Source organism: Nerophis lumbriciformis, linkage group LG21 (genome assembly GCF_033978685.3).
Source record: "Nerophis lumbriciformis linkage group LG21, RoL_Nlum_v2.1, whole genome shotgun sequence".
Lineage (NCBI taxonomy): Eukaryota > Metazoa > Chordata > Actinopteri > Syngnathiformes > Syngnathidae > Nerophis > Nerophis lumbriciformis.
Genome location: NC_084568.2, coordinates 21032293 through 21045487, shown reverse-complemented (window position 1 = coordinate 21045487; position 13195 = coordinate 21032293). Strand labels below are relative to the sequence as shown.

At 40.5% G+C, this 13195-nt stretch overlaps 2 protein-coding genes across 2 annotated transcripts in view; one reads left to right on the top strand and one right to left on the bottom strand.

Moving 5' to 3' along the window:
* The first annotated feature begins 213 nt into the window (after positions 1–213).
* On the top strand, positions 214–12799 carry LOC133620966 (uncharacterized). Its single transcript, XM_061982686.1, has 3 exons — positions 214–643; positions 2231–2449; positions 10998–12799. The coding sequence occupies exons 1-3, from the start codon at positions 520–522 to the stop codon at positions 12416–12418; spliced, it is 1764 nt and encodes a 587-aa protein (XP_061838670.1). The 5' UTR covers positions 214–519; the 3' UTR covers positions 12419–12799.
* The window catches only part of LOC133620962 (uncharacterized), a 55862-nt gene continuing 45143 nt past the window's right edge, over positions 2477–13195 (bottom strand). Inside the window, exon 3 of the mRNA XM_061982672.1 lies at positions 2477–6031. Coding sequence (XP_061838656.1) covers positions 5976–6031 — 56 coding nt within the window. The 3' untranslated portion in view covers positions 2477–5975. The remainder of the gene's footprint in view (positions 6032–13195) is intronic.

Here is a 13195-nt window from a genome sequence, read left to right as displayed (position 1 = left end):
GCCATAATGCACGCTAAACTGTCAAAAACTGGAAACAAGGACACTTCACTGAAAAGCAGATGAAGCTCGGAACATCAAGAGTGACAAAAGCTGTTTTGGAATTCCCTGCAAAGGACTGGACTTTATAAAGGGATCTGAGGGGACGAGGCAATTCAAATAAAGACCAGTAGAGGGCAGCAATGCGCCTAAGATGCGTCTAGTCTGCCGTAAATAAAAAGAAGAAGAAAAACGAAGAAAAAGCAAAATTGCGTTTGGTCAGAGGTCTAAACGTGGCCATTATAGTTCTGCATTTTTAATTAGTGCATACATGTACACATAATTGAGGTCTAATAGATTAAACATTGTTAGTATTCGTGTGTATTCGGACACATTAGTTTGAGCGCACTTCGCTGCTTCCCGTGCTAGCTTAGCTTGCTAGTTAGCTCAGCTTGTTAGCTGCTAACAAAGAGACGCAGAAGTTATCAACACATCGCTGAGCAGGGATCAAGTGTGAGTGTAAAGTGTTGTGATTGTGTGAAAATGTGCGAAAGAACGATAGCAGACTACGAGGAGGAACTTTGTCCAACAAAAGAGGAGCAGGAGCGACAACATCAGCTACTGGACGCTGTTTTCAAGAAACATCAAGTTGTGTTACACAGAACAGGTTTGTTTATTTCTTACTCTCACATGTTTACTAACTTTATATTTGATTATTAACACTATTCTTAAATATGTCGTCTATAGGAAGGTGAATTGTCTTGTGAAGACGATGCACTGCTTTGTTTTTATATTGTTCAGACACACTATTTATGAGGTTGATGTTCCTCTCTGTTTGTAACAATGTGTATGAACATGTTTACACAAAACTCACACAATCACCAAATATATTTGACATTGTAATCGATATAATTTATATATGGTTTCATGCCTAATTTCACTTCTAATTCTGACCTACATGCACCAATAAGTGAAAGTAAACATTTATTGTCAATCATCTTCCAATAAGCAGAGTAGTCAACAGTTGATTTATGAAAAGAACATAAAGGTGACTGACTTTCCTTCAGCGTGTCGTAGATGGTCTCCAAGAGAATGTGGGAGCTGTGCTCTAAAGAGGAATTGTTGATCGACATACTCTATAAAAACACCACAGTGGAATGCACTACCAACAGACCTTAAAATTTGAACTTCCCTACTAAATTTGAAAACTGTCATAGAATCATGGCTCAGCTCAACCTTTACCTGATCTGAACCAAAATTGATCCCCAGCAACTCTTCGAAGCATCAAACAGGTTTGTGGTTATAGTGTATAATATATTTTCTCATTCATACACTCTTGGAGTCAACATGTGCATACATACCCCCCCCCCAACCCCCATTTTTTTATATATATATATTGTTTTTCAAATCACCTGACATGTATACTGTGTATATGTACATAATTTATCCATTTTTTAACGTATTTTTTTATATACAAGTTACAGGTTATATATATTTTATTATTGAATGTATCAAATGTGATGAATATTTAATGGACCACAATGGAAACAAGCCTTTTGGCTTTTTGTGCCATCCATTTGCCTTTTTAAAGCATTACATGTATTCAATTCTTTAAAATGTCAATACACTTCTCAATCGATCAATCAATCAATCAAACTTAGTAAAGCATGTTTTGTAAGAGCTCCTTTTGGCCCAGCCAACAAAATGACCATAAAGAAAAGTATTTTATATGATGATTAAAAACATAGTATGGCTGTTCAATCAATCAATCAATGTTTACTTATATAGCCCTAAATCACGAGTGTCTCAAAGGGCTGCACAAGCCACAACGACATCCTCGGCTCAGATCCCACATCAGGGCAAGAAAAACTCAACCCTGTTTTAAGTATGGTTATGACAATGCTACTACAAGGTTACGGTTAAGGTTAGATATACGATTTAGGTGTAATAGGCCGACATTTACACAAATTAGTTAATTAGTTACTCAATTTACACAAGTGAGCGTGAAGTTAAGAATGCCTCGATCAATGCTGGCTCGTACATATGAAGACTTTTCAAATTTCCTCCTGTTTTTTACTCGCTGTACCACTTTTGAAGTAATTTTAGTGGCCTTTCCCCTGCGTTTTTTTGTTTTTTTAGCTACACATTTTTTACACAACACACAAAAGAACCCAAATGATCTAATTGTTTTAACAGTGTCAGTCAAAAACGATTTATATTCTTTAATAATCTTATTTACTTATTTACCCAACAGACGTCCAGCAGCCCCCCCACATTAAAGAGGCAGAGGAGGAGCCACAGCCCCCACATAATAAAGAGGAAGAGGAGGAAGTTTGGATCTGTCAGGAGGAAGAGCGTCTTCTCGGGCAGGGGGAGGCTGATCTCACCAAGTTTCCACTGACAGTTGTCTCTGTGAAGACTGAAGACCATGAAGACAAACCACCTGAGTCCTCAAAGCTTCATCACAGTTCAAGTAAGAACAACATCCACATATCAGTTTATTCTCAGGGCATTCAGTCCATCACAACTGGACTGTTCAGTTTGTCTTAGAAGATGTTTGGCCTCTCATCCAAGTAGGCTTCATCACTTCATGCTCACACACTGGAAGTCTTAAACATAATCCTTTCAATTTAAGACATTGGGATGTCTTAAATTCTATCAAAATGTCATTAAGAGTTTTAAATAAGTTCTTGAAAGGTTCCAAAAATTATAATAATATTTTCATTTGTAATAAATACATAAAGTAATTATCTGTATAGCCCGGTCAGAATTTCTGGAGCAAGGCGAGTGTGCGTCACTGTGTATGTTACAACAGAGTTTAGCTACCAGCGGATATTAGGAAAGCCCACAGCAATTTGTATAAGATGGTAAGTGCAAGTTCAACCATTAGTGGCTGTAAAACAAAACATGTGGTCCAGCGGTCCTAAACATTGTGTTGAAAGGGAAAGATGATGAAAAAGTGGAAAATCCTGGACAAGTTTGTGTCAAATGATGTTAAAACGCCTTCACAACTGTACATGGTTAACCTAACCTACCAAAGGAGTGTTATGTGGTAATGTGCCCCCAACTGCAGAAGAAGATCCATATGAGATGTACTGATGGGCGATATGACCTAAAATCTATATCGCAATATTTAATGCAGCCTCCTGTGATAACAATATATATCAGAATGTATTTTTTGGTATGTAGATGAAAATAGAATTATTTCAAAACGGGTTACAAAGGCTCCTATTTTATCTGCTGACATACGCAGTAACATATAGACTTAGACTGAGACAAACTTTAATGATCCACAAGGGAAATTATTCAACACAGTAGCTCAGTTACAATGATGGAAAGTGTAAGGATGGAAAGGACAATGCAGGTATAAATAGACTAATATAGCGATAACAAATCTAACATATATACTAATATATACATAATGTGTACAGTATATTATATATACAGATATATTATATTATGTCTATAACATATATGACCATGTACAATGTTACAGTATATACAGTATATGTGACAGGAGCAGCATAAAATAGAGAGTAGATCCAGCAGAAAATAGAAAATAGACATTATAAACAAAGAGAAGTAGCTAACATAGAAGGTGTCAGGTAATAGACATATATCATCTATTGCTATATGGCGAGTGATTATACAGCTGGATGGAGTGTGGAATGAAGGAGTTCTTGAATCGCACAGTGCGGGAAGGAGGCTGAAGGAGCCTGTTGGAGTATGAGCTCCGCTGTCCCTTAATTGTCAGGTGGAGTGGGTGGGCATATATTACATCATTTTAAGTTGTATTGTTTTATCTTCAGTCTGGTCTCCCTCTCCAGGAGCCCAGACTTAGACTGAATTTTTTCTTCTTCTCAAAATCGCGAAAAGATAAAAGTTCCCGGAGAGGTAATCAAGAAGGGCGAAAGGCTGCAATATTTTACCACCTGACGAAGAGAAAAGTGTCTCTCGAATATAGCACTTCAGTCCAAGGGAGCAGAGTCAAAGAATGCATGAGTTTGCAGTGATCACTTCGTTAAAGGTCTGTTTGATCTACTTTTAATGTTTATTATTTCCCATTGAAGTATTATCTTGATATTATTTGTACTTCTTTTTTTTCTTTTTTCTTCTTCTTTCTTTCTTCTTCTTTATTTGTACTTCTTAAACATATGTTTGGTACGAGTGTTTCGAAAAGCACCAACTCGGCGAGCCTAAATAAAAGAAAGCAAATGTGAGCAAAACCTAAAAGAGTTAAGTTTTTACCAACGACAACAATCATAAATTAATCTTTCAGCACATACACAATGTTGACATCTATAGTTATATTTTGATTAACAATCATAAATTTATATTTCAGCACATACACAATGTTGACATCTATAGTTATATTTTGATTAACAATCTTTAATGAATATTTCAGCACATACACAATGTTGACATCTGTAGTTATATTTTGATAAAGACGGGGAAAAACAAGCGTACTTGTAACGACGCGTGCAACAACATCAAGGTAACATGGCTGAAACTCACCCATTACAGTGAGGTGTAATTACTTCTCCGACTTCTTTCACAACCAGCCAGGTCTTCAGTGGTGTCAGCGATTATCTTTGAGTTGTTTACATAGTGGGAATATGAAGAACAGCGAATCAAGGCTATCAAGTGCTACCTGCAGTTTGTTTACAAGGACCTGGGTCCTAGCAAGATGCGAAATTAAATCATGAAATGCAACCTTACTTGAGCAAAAACGATGCATATTTATCCGGGGGAGTCTTGATACCAATGTCCTTGACCCAGCCACACACAAATAAGACCTCCATGATTTTCCAAGTTTTCATCTGTTCTGTCATGTAGAATGTTGTCTGGAGCACAATAGTTCCGTATGTCTGGGGACATGACCGACGTATAATACTTGATATCACTCCACAAATCTTTTTTTGATAAAGTATAGGGATCTATTCCATTGCATAGTTAGAGTTTTTGCTCGTATCTGCTTTTAGTGGTAATATTTAGGCTCCTTGCTTACTCAAGATAGTTTACACGCTGTTTGTTGCACAGTAGCCATATTGATTTGATTGACCAACACTGTGTTCACCGAAAGTAAACATCTCAGAAAAAGTCACTTGACTAAATATAATGAATACTGCCCCTGTAACTACTTGATATTGGATCCATACCTACATTTTTAGTATCACCAAAAACCGTTTCAAACAACAGAAGAAAAGGTGTTTATTACATTCGAACAGAAGTGTAGGTAAACACATTTTTACAACAGAAAGTAACCAGATATTAACAGTAAATTAACAAGTAGATTAATAATACTTTTGAGAAAATAATACATTTCTAAATTATGTAATATGTTACTGTACATGTTAGCAACAAAATAAAGTGCCATTGTAACTCCTTTAAAAAGGGTTTTATTATCACTTCTATATTAAATAGTATATTGCAATATGGATTTTAGGCCATATTGCCAATCTCTAGTAAAAAGTTCCCACTCCCCAGCTTGGTTTTCTTTTCCTCCGAATAATGTTGTTTGGAGTGGCATGTTTTTTCCCCGACGAAGATTTAGGACCAGTTCATACGAGAACTTTTTTGTTGTTGATACATGTCAATCAATCAATTAATCAATCAATCAAAGTTTGCTTAAATAACCCTTAATCACAAATGTCTCAAAGGGCTGCACAAGCCACAACGACATCCTCTGCTCAGATCCCACATCAGGACAAACAAAAAAATCTCAACCCAATGGGAACAACGAGAAACCCTGGAAGGGACCGCAGATGTGGGGATCCTTCCCTGTGTGACCGGTGCAATGGATGCCGAGTGGATACAGTTATTAATGTGAGAGTCCAGTCCATAATGGGGCCAGCAGGGGATCTTCTTGCATGTAGGTACATCGGGGCGCAGATACGTCACTGACTGATGCATAAGGAGTGGTCACCTCGGGTCCCGACATCATGTGAAAGTCAAGTCCATTGAGAGACCAGCAGGGGATCCACTTGAATGGAGACAAGTCAACAGTGCGGCGACGCCCGCAAGGGCTGTCTCTGTAGAGTTATTTGCCCTGAAACTGGATTGAAAGGATTCACAGAGATTGTTAGACGCTAAGTGTTCATTTAACTGCTGTGCAACAATTTTTTTCAAGGATTTTCGGGATAAAGGGAAGGTGGGACACCGGCCGGTAGTTTAACATGTGGTCAGGATCGAGGTTAGGTCTTTTGAGAAGAGGATGAGTACCGTATTTTCCGCACTATAAGCCGCCCCGGGTTATTAGCCGCACCTTCAATGAATGGCATATTTCAAAACTTTGTCCACCTATAAGCCGCCCCGGACTATAAGCCGCGCCTACGCTGCGCTGAAGGGAATGTCAAAAAAACAGTCAGATAGGTCAGTCAAACTTTAATAATATATTAAAAACCAGCGTTCTAACAACTCTGTCCCAAAATGTACGCAAATGTGCAATCACAAACATAGTAAAATTCAAAATAGTGCAGAGCAATAGCAACATAATGTTGCTCGAACGTTAATGTCACAACACACAAAATAAACATAGCGCTCACTTTCTGAAGTTATTCTTCATTCGTAAATCCTTCGAATTCTTCGTCTTCGGTGTCCGAATTGAAAAGTTGGGCAAATGTGGGATCCAAAATGGCCGGTTCCGTCTCGTCGAAGTCATCGGAGTCAGTGTCACTGTTGTCCAGCAGTTCTGTGAATCCTGCCTTCCGGAAAGCTCGGACCACAGTTGTGACCGAAATATCTGCCCAGGCATTTACGATCCACTGGCAGATGTTGGCGTATGTCGTCCGGCGCTGTCTGCCTGTCTTAGTGAAAGTGTGTTCGCCTTCGGTCATCCATTGTTCCCACGCCGTTCGCAGTCGTGATTTGAATGCCCTGTTGACACCAATATCCAGCGGTTGGAGTTCTTTGGTTAATCCACCCGGAATGACGGCGAGTGTTGTATTTGTGTGCTTCACTTGTTTTTTGACACCATCTGTGATGTGGGCGCGCATAGAGTCGTATATCAACATGGACGGAGCTGTGTGAAAAAAGCCACCCGGCCTCTTCGCGTAAACTTCCCTTAACCACTCGCTCATCTTTTCTTCATCCATCCATCCCTTCGAGTTAGCTTTTATGATGACGCCGGCTGGAAAGGTCTCTTTTGGCAAGGTCTTCCTTTTGAATATCACCATGGGTGGAAGTTTCAGGCCATTAGCATGGCAAGCTAGAACCACAGTGAAGGACGACTTCTCATTCCCTGTGGTGCGAATATTCACCGTACGTGCTCCCGTTGTATCCACAGTATCCACAGTGCGGTTCACAGGAATATCAGTTGCTGTGAAATAGTAATCCGTGTGAGGATGGAGAGATTGCGTCTTTTCATGAACCGGATCCTTGTCGCTTAGTAGGAGCCATTTTGTGGTCTTTACAGATGTAAACAGGAAATGAAACGTACGGTAATATCCGCGCGCTTTTTCTTCTTCTACGCGGGCGGGTGGTTGCTTACAGTAGAAGAAGAAGCGCTTCCTGTTCTATGGGGGCGGGTGCTTACCTTGGCGGTTGCTTGCGTAGAAGAAGAAGCGCTTCCTGTTCTACCGGGAAAAAAGATGGCGGCTGTTTACCGAAGTTGCGAGATCGAAACTTTATGAAAATGAATCTTAATATTTATCCATATATAAAGCGCACCGGGTTAAAAGCCGCACTGTCAGCTTTTGAGTAAATTTGTGGTTTTTAGGTGCGGCTAATGGTGCGGAAAATACGGTAACTGCTTTAAATAATATTTAGCACTGATGGTCCTAATATTACAAACAACTCCTTAATAAGTTTCCCAGGAAGTGGGTCAAGTAAACATGTTGTTTGTTTTGTCCCATTTACAAGTCACAGGAGTTCCTCTGTTATTTCTTCAAAAAGACAGATTATTTTGGAGGGCATTATCTGTCGTACATACATTCGTATCTGTGTTAATAGAACCCAGTTGGAACTGAGACGTGTTATCTTTAATCTCCTTTCTAATGAGTTAAATTTTCTTTTTAAAGAAATTCATAAAGTCATCAGCCGAGTGGGTGGAGCTACTGGGGGGAGTCCCTTGTTGGGTTAGCGATGCTACTGTACTGAACAAATATTTAGGATCTGTTTTTATTGAGGCGAATGAGATTGGAGTAGTAATTAGCTTTAGCTAAGGTAAGCATGCGTTTATAAGTTATTAAACTATCACTCCATGCTTGATGGAAAACTTCAAGTTTAGTCGCATGCCATTTGCGTTCCAGCTTTCTACATGATAGTTTAAGAGCTTTGGTTTCTTCTGAAAACCAGGGGGTACCCCCTTTAGGGGCCTTTTTTTTAGCTTTAGCTGTGCTATACTATGAATGGCATTGCGCTGGGCATCGTTAAAGTTGTTAGTGAGGTTACGGATAGAGCCCACATAATTTGGGAATGGTGCCATTACCGAAGGCAGTAGGCCAGCAAGAGTCGTAGTTGTGACAGCATTAATGTTGCGGCTGCTAAAGCAGTGGTTGTTGGTAGCTTGTTAAAAATGAGCCAGAACTTCAAATTGTATAAGGTAATGAACGGACAGTACTTTAGTGTACGGGAGTACCATAATTTTGGAAGTGGTGACACCCCGGAGTAGGTCTATTGTTGCGATGTGTGGGTTCATTTATTTCTTTGTGTAAGACCACAACTATCAATTATAGTCTGGAGCGCCACGCACGGGGTATTCATATGGATATTAAAATCCCTTTTTATAATTATATTATCTGCGTGCGTCACTAGATTAGCGACAAACTCTGAAAATTCACTGGTAAAGTCCGAATAGGTCCCGGGGGGAGGGATAGATAACAGCCAGGTTAGAGAGGTAGCGGTGTGACAGACCTCATAGTAAGCACCTCAAATGATTTATATTTTTTACCTGGGTTAGGGGTAAGGTTAAGGTTTTCATTGTATATTAGTGCGACTCCTCCGACCCCTTTTAAGAGGACAAGCAATATGTTTACTCGTATAGTTAGGAGGAGACGCCTCGTTAAGCGGAAAAAATCATCTGATTTTAGCCAGGTTTTGCTGAAACCAATGACGTTAAGATTATTTTCTCTATTACCGTTTTGGGAAACAATGATCTGATGTTCACACATTTCCATTCTGAATAATCACGTATTGTGTCTACTGAGCTGCTTGCATAATGTGTGACCACTCCCTTTAGAAGCGGCCTCAGCAATGTAACTAGGGAACTCCTGAATAAAATGGGGGGCGCGTGTGCTGTTCCTCAGAGCGTGGGGGGAGACTGTAACTGAGTGTGCAGCGCCATGCGTTCTCCTCATGAGCAAAATTGAACCCTGTCTCTGCCTGATTCCTTGCTTCTTGTTTTGTATAATAGATAGTTCGGTGCTTAAACCTGACAGATCGGATGTTTAAAAAGCCCATATCATAGGTAGTGGGCTGTTTTGAGGAATTTTTGTTAATGGTATACATAGTACTGATATTAATAATGTTACATTAAATAATTTCGATCACATCTAGGAATTGATATGATGGGGATCTTGAGATTATTTGCTTGGTGCGGCGATACATTGACTGCGTCATAATTTGCCATCTCAGTAGAATGCATGTTCACCTCTGGTACAGTCACTACAGAAAAAAACACGTGAGTTGTGTATTATTCTATGAGAAATGCTATGTGTGCAGGAATTTTCCAGTCTGGCGCTGGTTAGTCCTAGCTTAACTGACTCCTCACCCGGACTAACAGACACTGTAATTGCCTTTGTGCGAGCTTGCTCTAGTGTTGTTAGTCAAGCTTGACTCAAATAGTAATCTACCTTTCTGGAGAGAGAGATGGCACCTTCCTGGTTAGGGTGAAGGCCGTCACTCCTCAGCAAGCCTGGTTTCCCCCAGGTTTTCCCTGTCCTCTACAAAAACTAGCTAGCCACTTGTTAAACGAGACTTATCTGCTATTCCTCTCATCATTGCCTCTCGCAGGCACAGGGCTAGAGACAAGTACTCAATGCCGGGACATCTTTCTAGTGAGATTACAAGTCCTAGCTATGTTCCTCTTTGTAATCTCTGACTGTCTCATCCTAGTGTCATTGGAGCCGACATGTACAACTTTGTTCGCGTAGCTAGTGGTGTAATTAGCCTGTCGTACGTGTTTACTAGGCCCGTTGCGGGTCAGCTCCCTAAGGTTAGCTTCAATGTCAGGTGCACTGGCCCCAGGAATACACTTAATTGTGGCTGGTTTACTAAGATGTATGTTCCGGGGATGGAGTCCCCTATGACTAATCTGTGGTGCCTTGTTGACTGGGGTGTAGGACTAGCTAAAGGGCTAAATCTATTATGCATCGTGGCTTGTAGGCCGCTTAGGGCTGCTACAAGCTAACGCTGGCAAATGTGTCCGCAGCGTCTGAAGTTACGAAATTACTCTGCTCTAACTGTCGGACACGGTCCTCTAGGGCCAACCTATCCATGAGAACGGTGCACGAAGAGCAGGGAGCCATACTCACGTTGTTTCTTTCACCGTGTCGAGTTCTTGCTGTCTTCGGAGAAGTGGCCGCAGTGTGAGTGAGCAGATGCCTTCGGCACATAGTTGCTTATGACCGCGACGAGCTTAGCTTCGTTAGCTTAGCAGTTAGCTAGGTTGTTTCTTTCACCGAGTCAAGTTCTTGCTGTCTTCGGAGCAATAGGCAAAGAGTAGCAGACACCTTAGGCGCGTAGTTGCTTTCGACCGTGACAAACTTAGCTTCGTTAGCTTAGCAGCCAGCTGAGAGAGGGGCTGTGAGACAGAGTGCATGCTTTGCAAGTTTGATAAGACAACTAAATATGTTTGAGAACGAATAAAGAAAGCTGTAAAACAATTAGAAGCACACAGATAGAAAGATAGTACTTAGATTTTTTCGCCGCAGCAGCAGCGATAATCAGCCAACTTTTCCGGACGTGACGTCACATCGGAAGTGTACTCATCATTGTTATCACTCAAACGTACCTAATGCCTCATGTGACTGAGCAAAGCTGGACATTTCTATAGCGTGTGTTTTTCTTCTTGTGTCATGCAGACGTATGTGAAGAACATATTCTTCCTGAGCACCAGGAGTGGAGCTTCAGGGTGGAGCAGGAAGAGCCAGAGCCCTCTCACATTAAATATGAAGGCGAGCCACGAGAGACCCCTCACATTAAAAAAGAAGAGGAAGACCCTCTGACCCCCCATTGTACAGAGGAAGCGGAGACGCCACAGACCCCACACCTTAAAAGGAAAGAAGAGTACCAACTGACCCTTCATTTTAAAGAAGAGGAGGCACCACAGCTCACCCACATCAAAGAGGAACAGGAGGAAAACAGCATCAGTCAGGAAGGAGAGCATCTTGAATGGTTGGAAGAGTTCCCAGTGATTGTAAAGAGTGAAGATGATGAGGTCAAAGGTGAAAGTGAGGAGAAGAGAGAGGTGGAGCCTCCAAGCAGCAGCTCAACTCAACACATGACAACAGAAGATGATGGAAACCACTGTGGAGGATCACAAGCAGACAAGCTCTTAGCTCCACTATCAGATAGTGAGGACACAACGTCACACTCTCCTGACACTGATGAGGAAGACTCTAAAAGTGATAAGACATGTCACACTGACAACACACCCTTGACATGTTCTCACTGTGACAAAACGTTTAAACGGACTGGTTGTCTTAATAGACACATGAGAATACACACTGGAGAAAAACCTTTTTCCTGCTCAGAATGTGGTAAATGTTTTGGCCGAAAAAATGTGTTGAATTTACACATGCACACGCACACTGGAGAAAAACCTTTTTCCTGCTCAGTCTGTGGTAAAAGATTTGTACGAAAATATGCATGGAAAGTACACACGAGAACACACACGGGAGAAAAACCTTTTTCCTGCTCAGCCTGTGGCAAAGGTTTTTCACAAAAATTTAGCTTGAAAGTACACATGCAAATACACACTGGACAAAAAACATGTTCTTGTTCAATCTGTGGTAAAGGTTTTGTACAAAGTCAAAATGTAAAAGCACACATGAGAATACACACTGGAGAAAAACCTTTTTTCTGTTCAGTCTGTGGTAAAGATTTTGTAGAAGGGAACAATTTAAAAGTACACATGAGAACACACACTGGAGAAAAACCGTTTACCTGTTCAATTTGTGGTAAAGGTTTTGTACAAAGTCAATATTTGAAAGTACACATGAGAACACACACCCGAGAAAAACCTTTTTCCTGTTCAAGCTGCGGTAAATGTTTTGTACAAAGCCAATATTTGAAAGTACACATGAGCAAACACACTGGTGAAAAACCCTATTCCTGTTCAAGCTGCAACAAAAGCTTTTCTGCCCAATCAACACTAGCAGCACACATGAGAACACACACAGGTGAGAAAGTGTTTAGTTGCAGTGTGTGTGGTGAAAGATTTTCTCATAAGTACCAGTGTAAGAAACACAAGTGTGCTGGTGAGAACAGCAGCTGTAAATGAAGCTGCAGGAGTTGGAATCAACCATAAAGACTTTTGATAACTTTGACTTTGTAATAACATCCGCACATATAACGTGTGACATCATTGTTGTGTGTAACATCATCCATGCATCCGTTTTCTACCGCTTGCCCCTTTCAAACTTGTTAATATGCTTCTACCATTTATAGATTAGTTATTTTCGATGAGAGTTTTTTTCAGTCAAGTACATTGATTAATATACTACATTGTGTACTTTAAATGAAAAATTGAATGGAACAATTTGACCTGAAAGGTTAGAGAAAACGATACGAAACATATACTGAACAAAAATCTAAACACAACACTTTTGTTTTTGCTCCCTTTTTTCATGAGTTGAACTCAAAGATGTAAAACGTTTACTAAATACACAAAATACCTATTCCTCTCAAACATTATTCACAAATCTGTCTAAATCTGTGTTCGTGAGCATTTCTTCTTTGCCAAGATAATCCATCCCACCTCACAGGTGTGGCATATCACGATGCTGATTAAACAGCATGATTATTGCACGGGTGTGCCTTAGGCTACATTTACCTCACGCAGTGTAATACATCTCCGTAGAGTTGATCAGGTTGTTGATTGTGGTCTGTGGAATGTTGGTCCACTCCTCTTCAATGGCGGTGCCAAGTTGCTTTATATTTGCAGGAACTGGAACACGCTGTGGTGTACACCGATCCGCAGCATCCCAAACATGCTCAAGAAGTGACATGTCCGCTGAGTATGCTGGCCATGCAAGAAGTGGGATGTTTTCGCTTTACA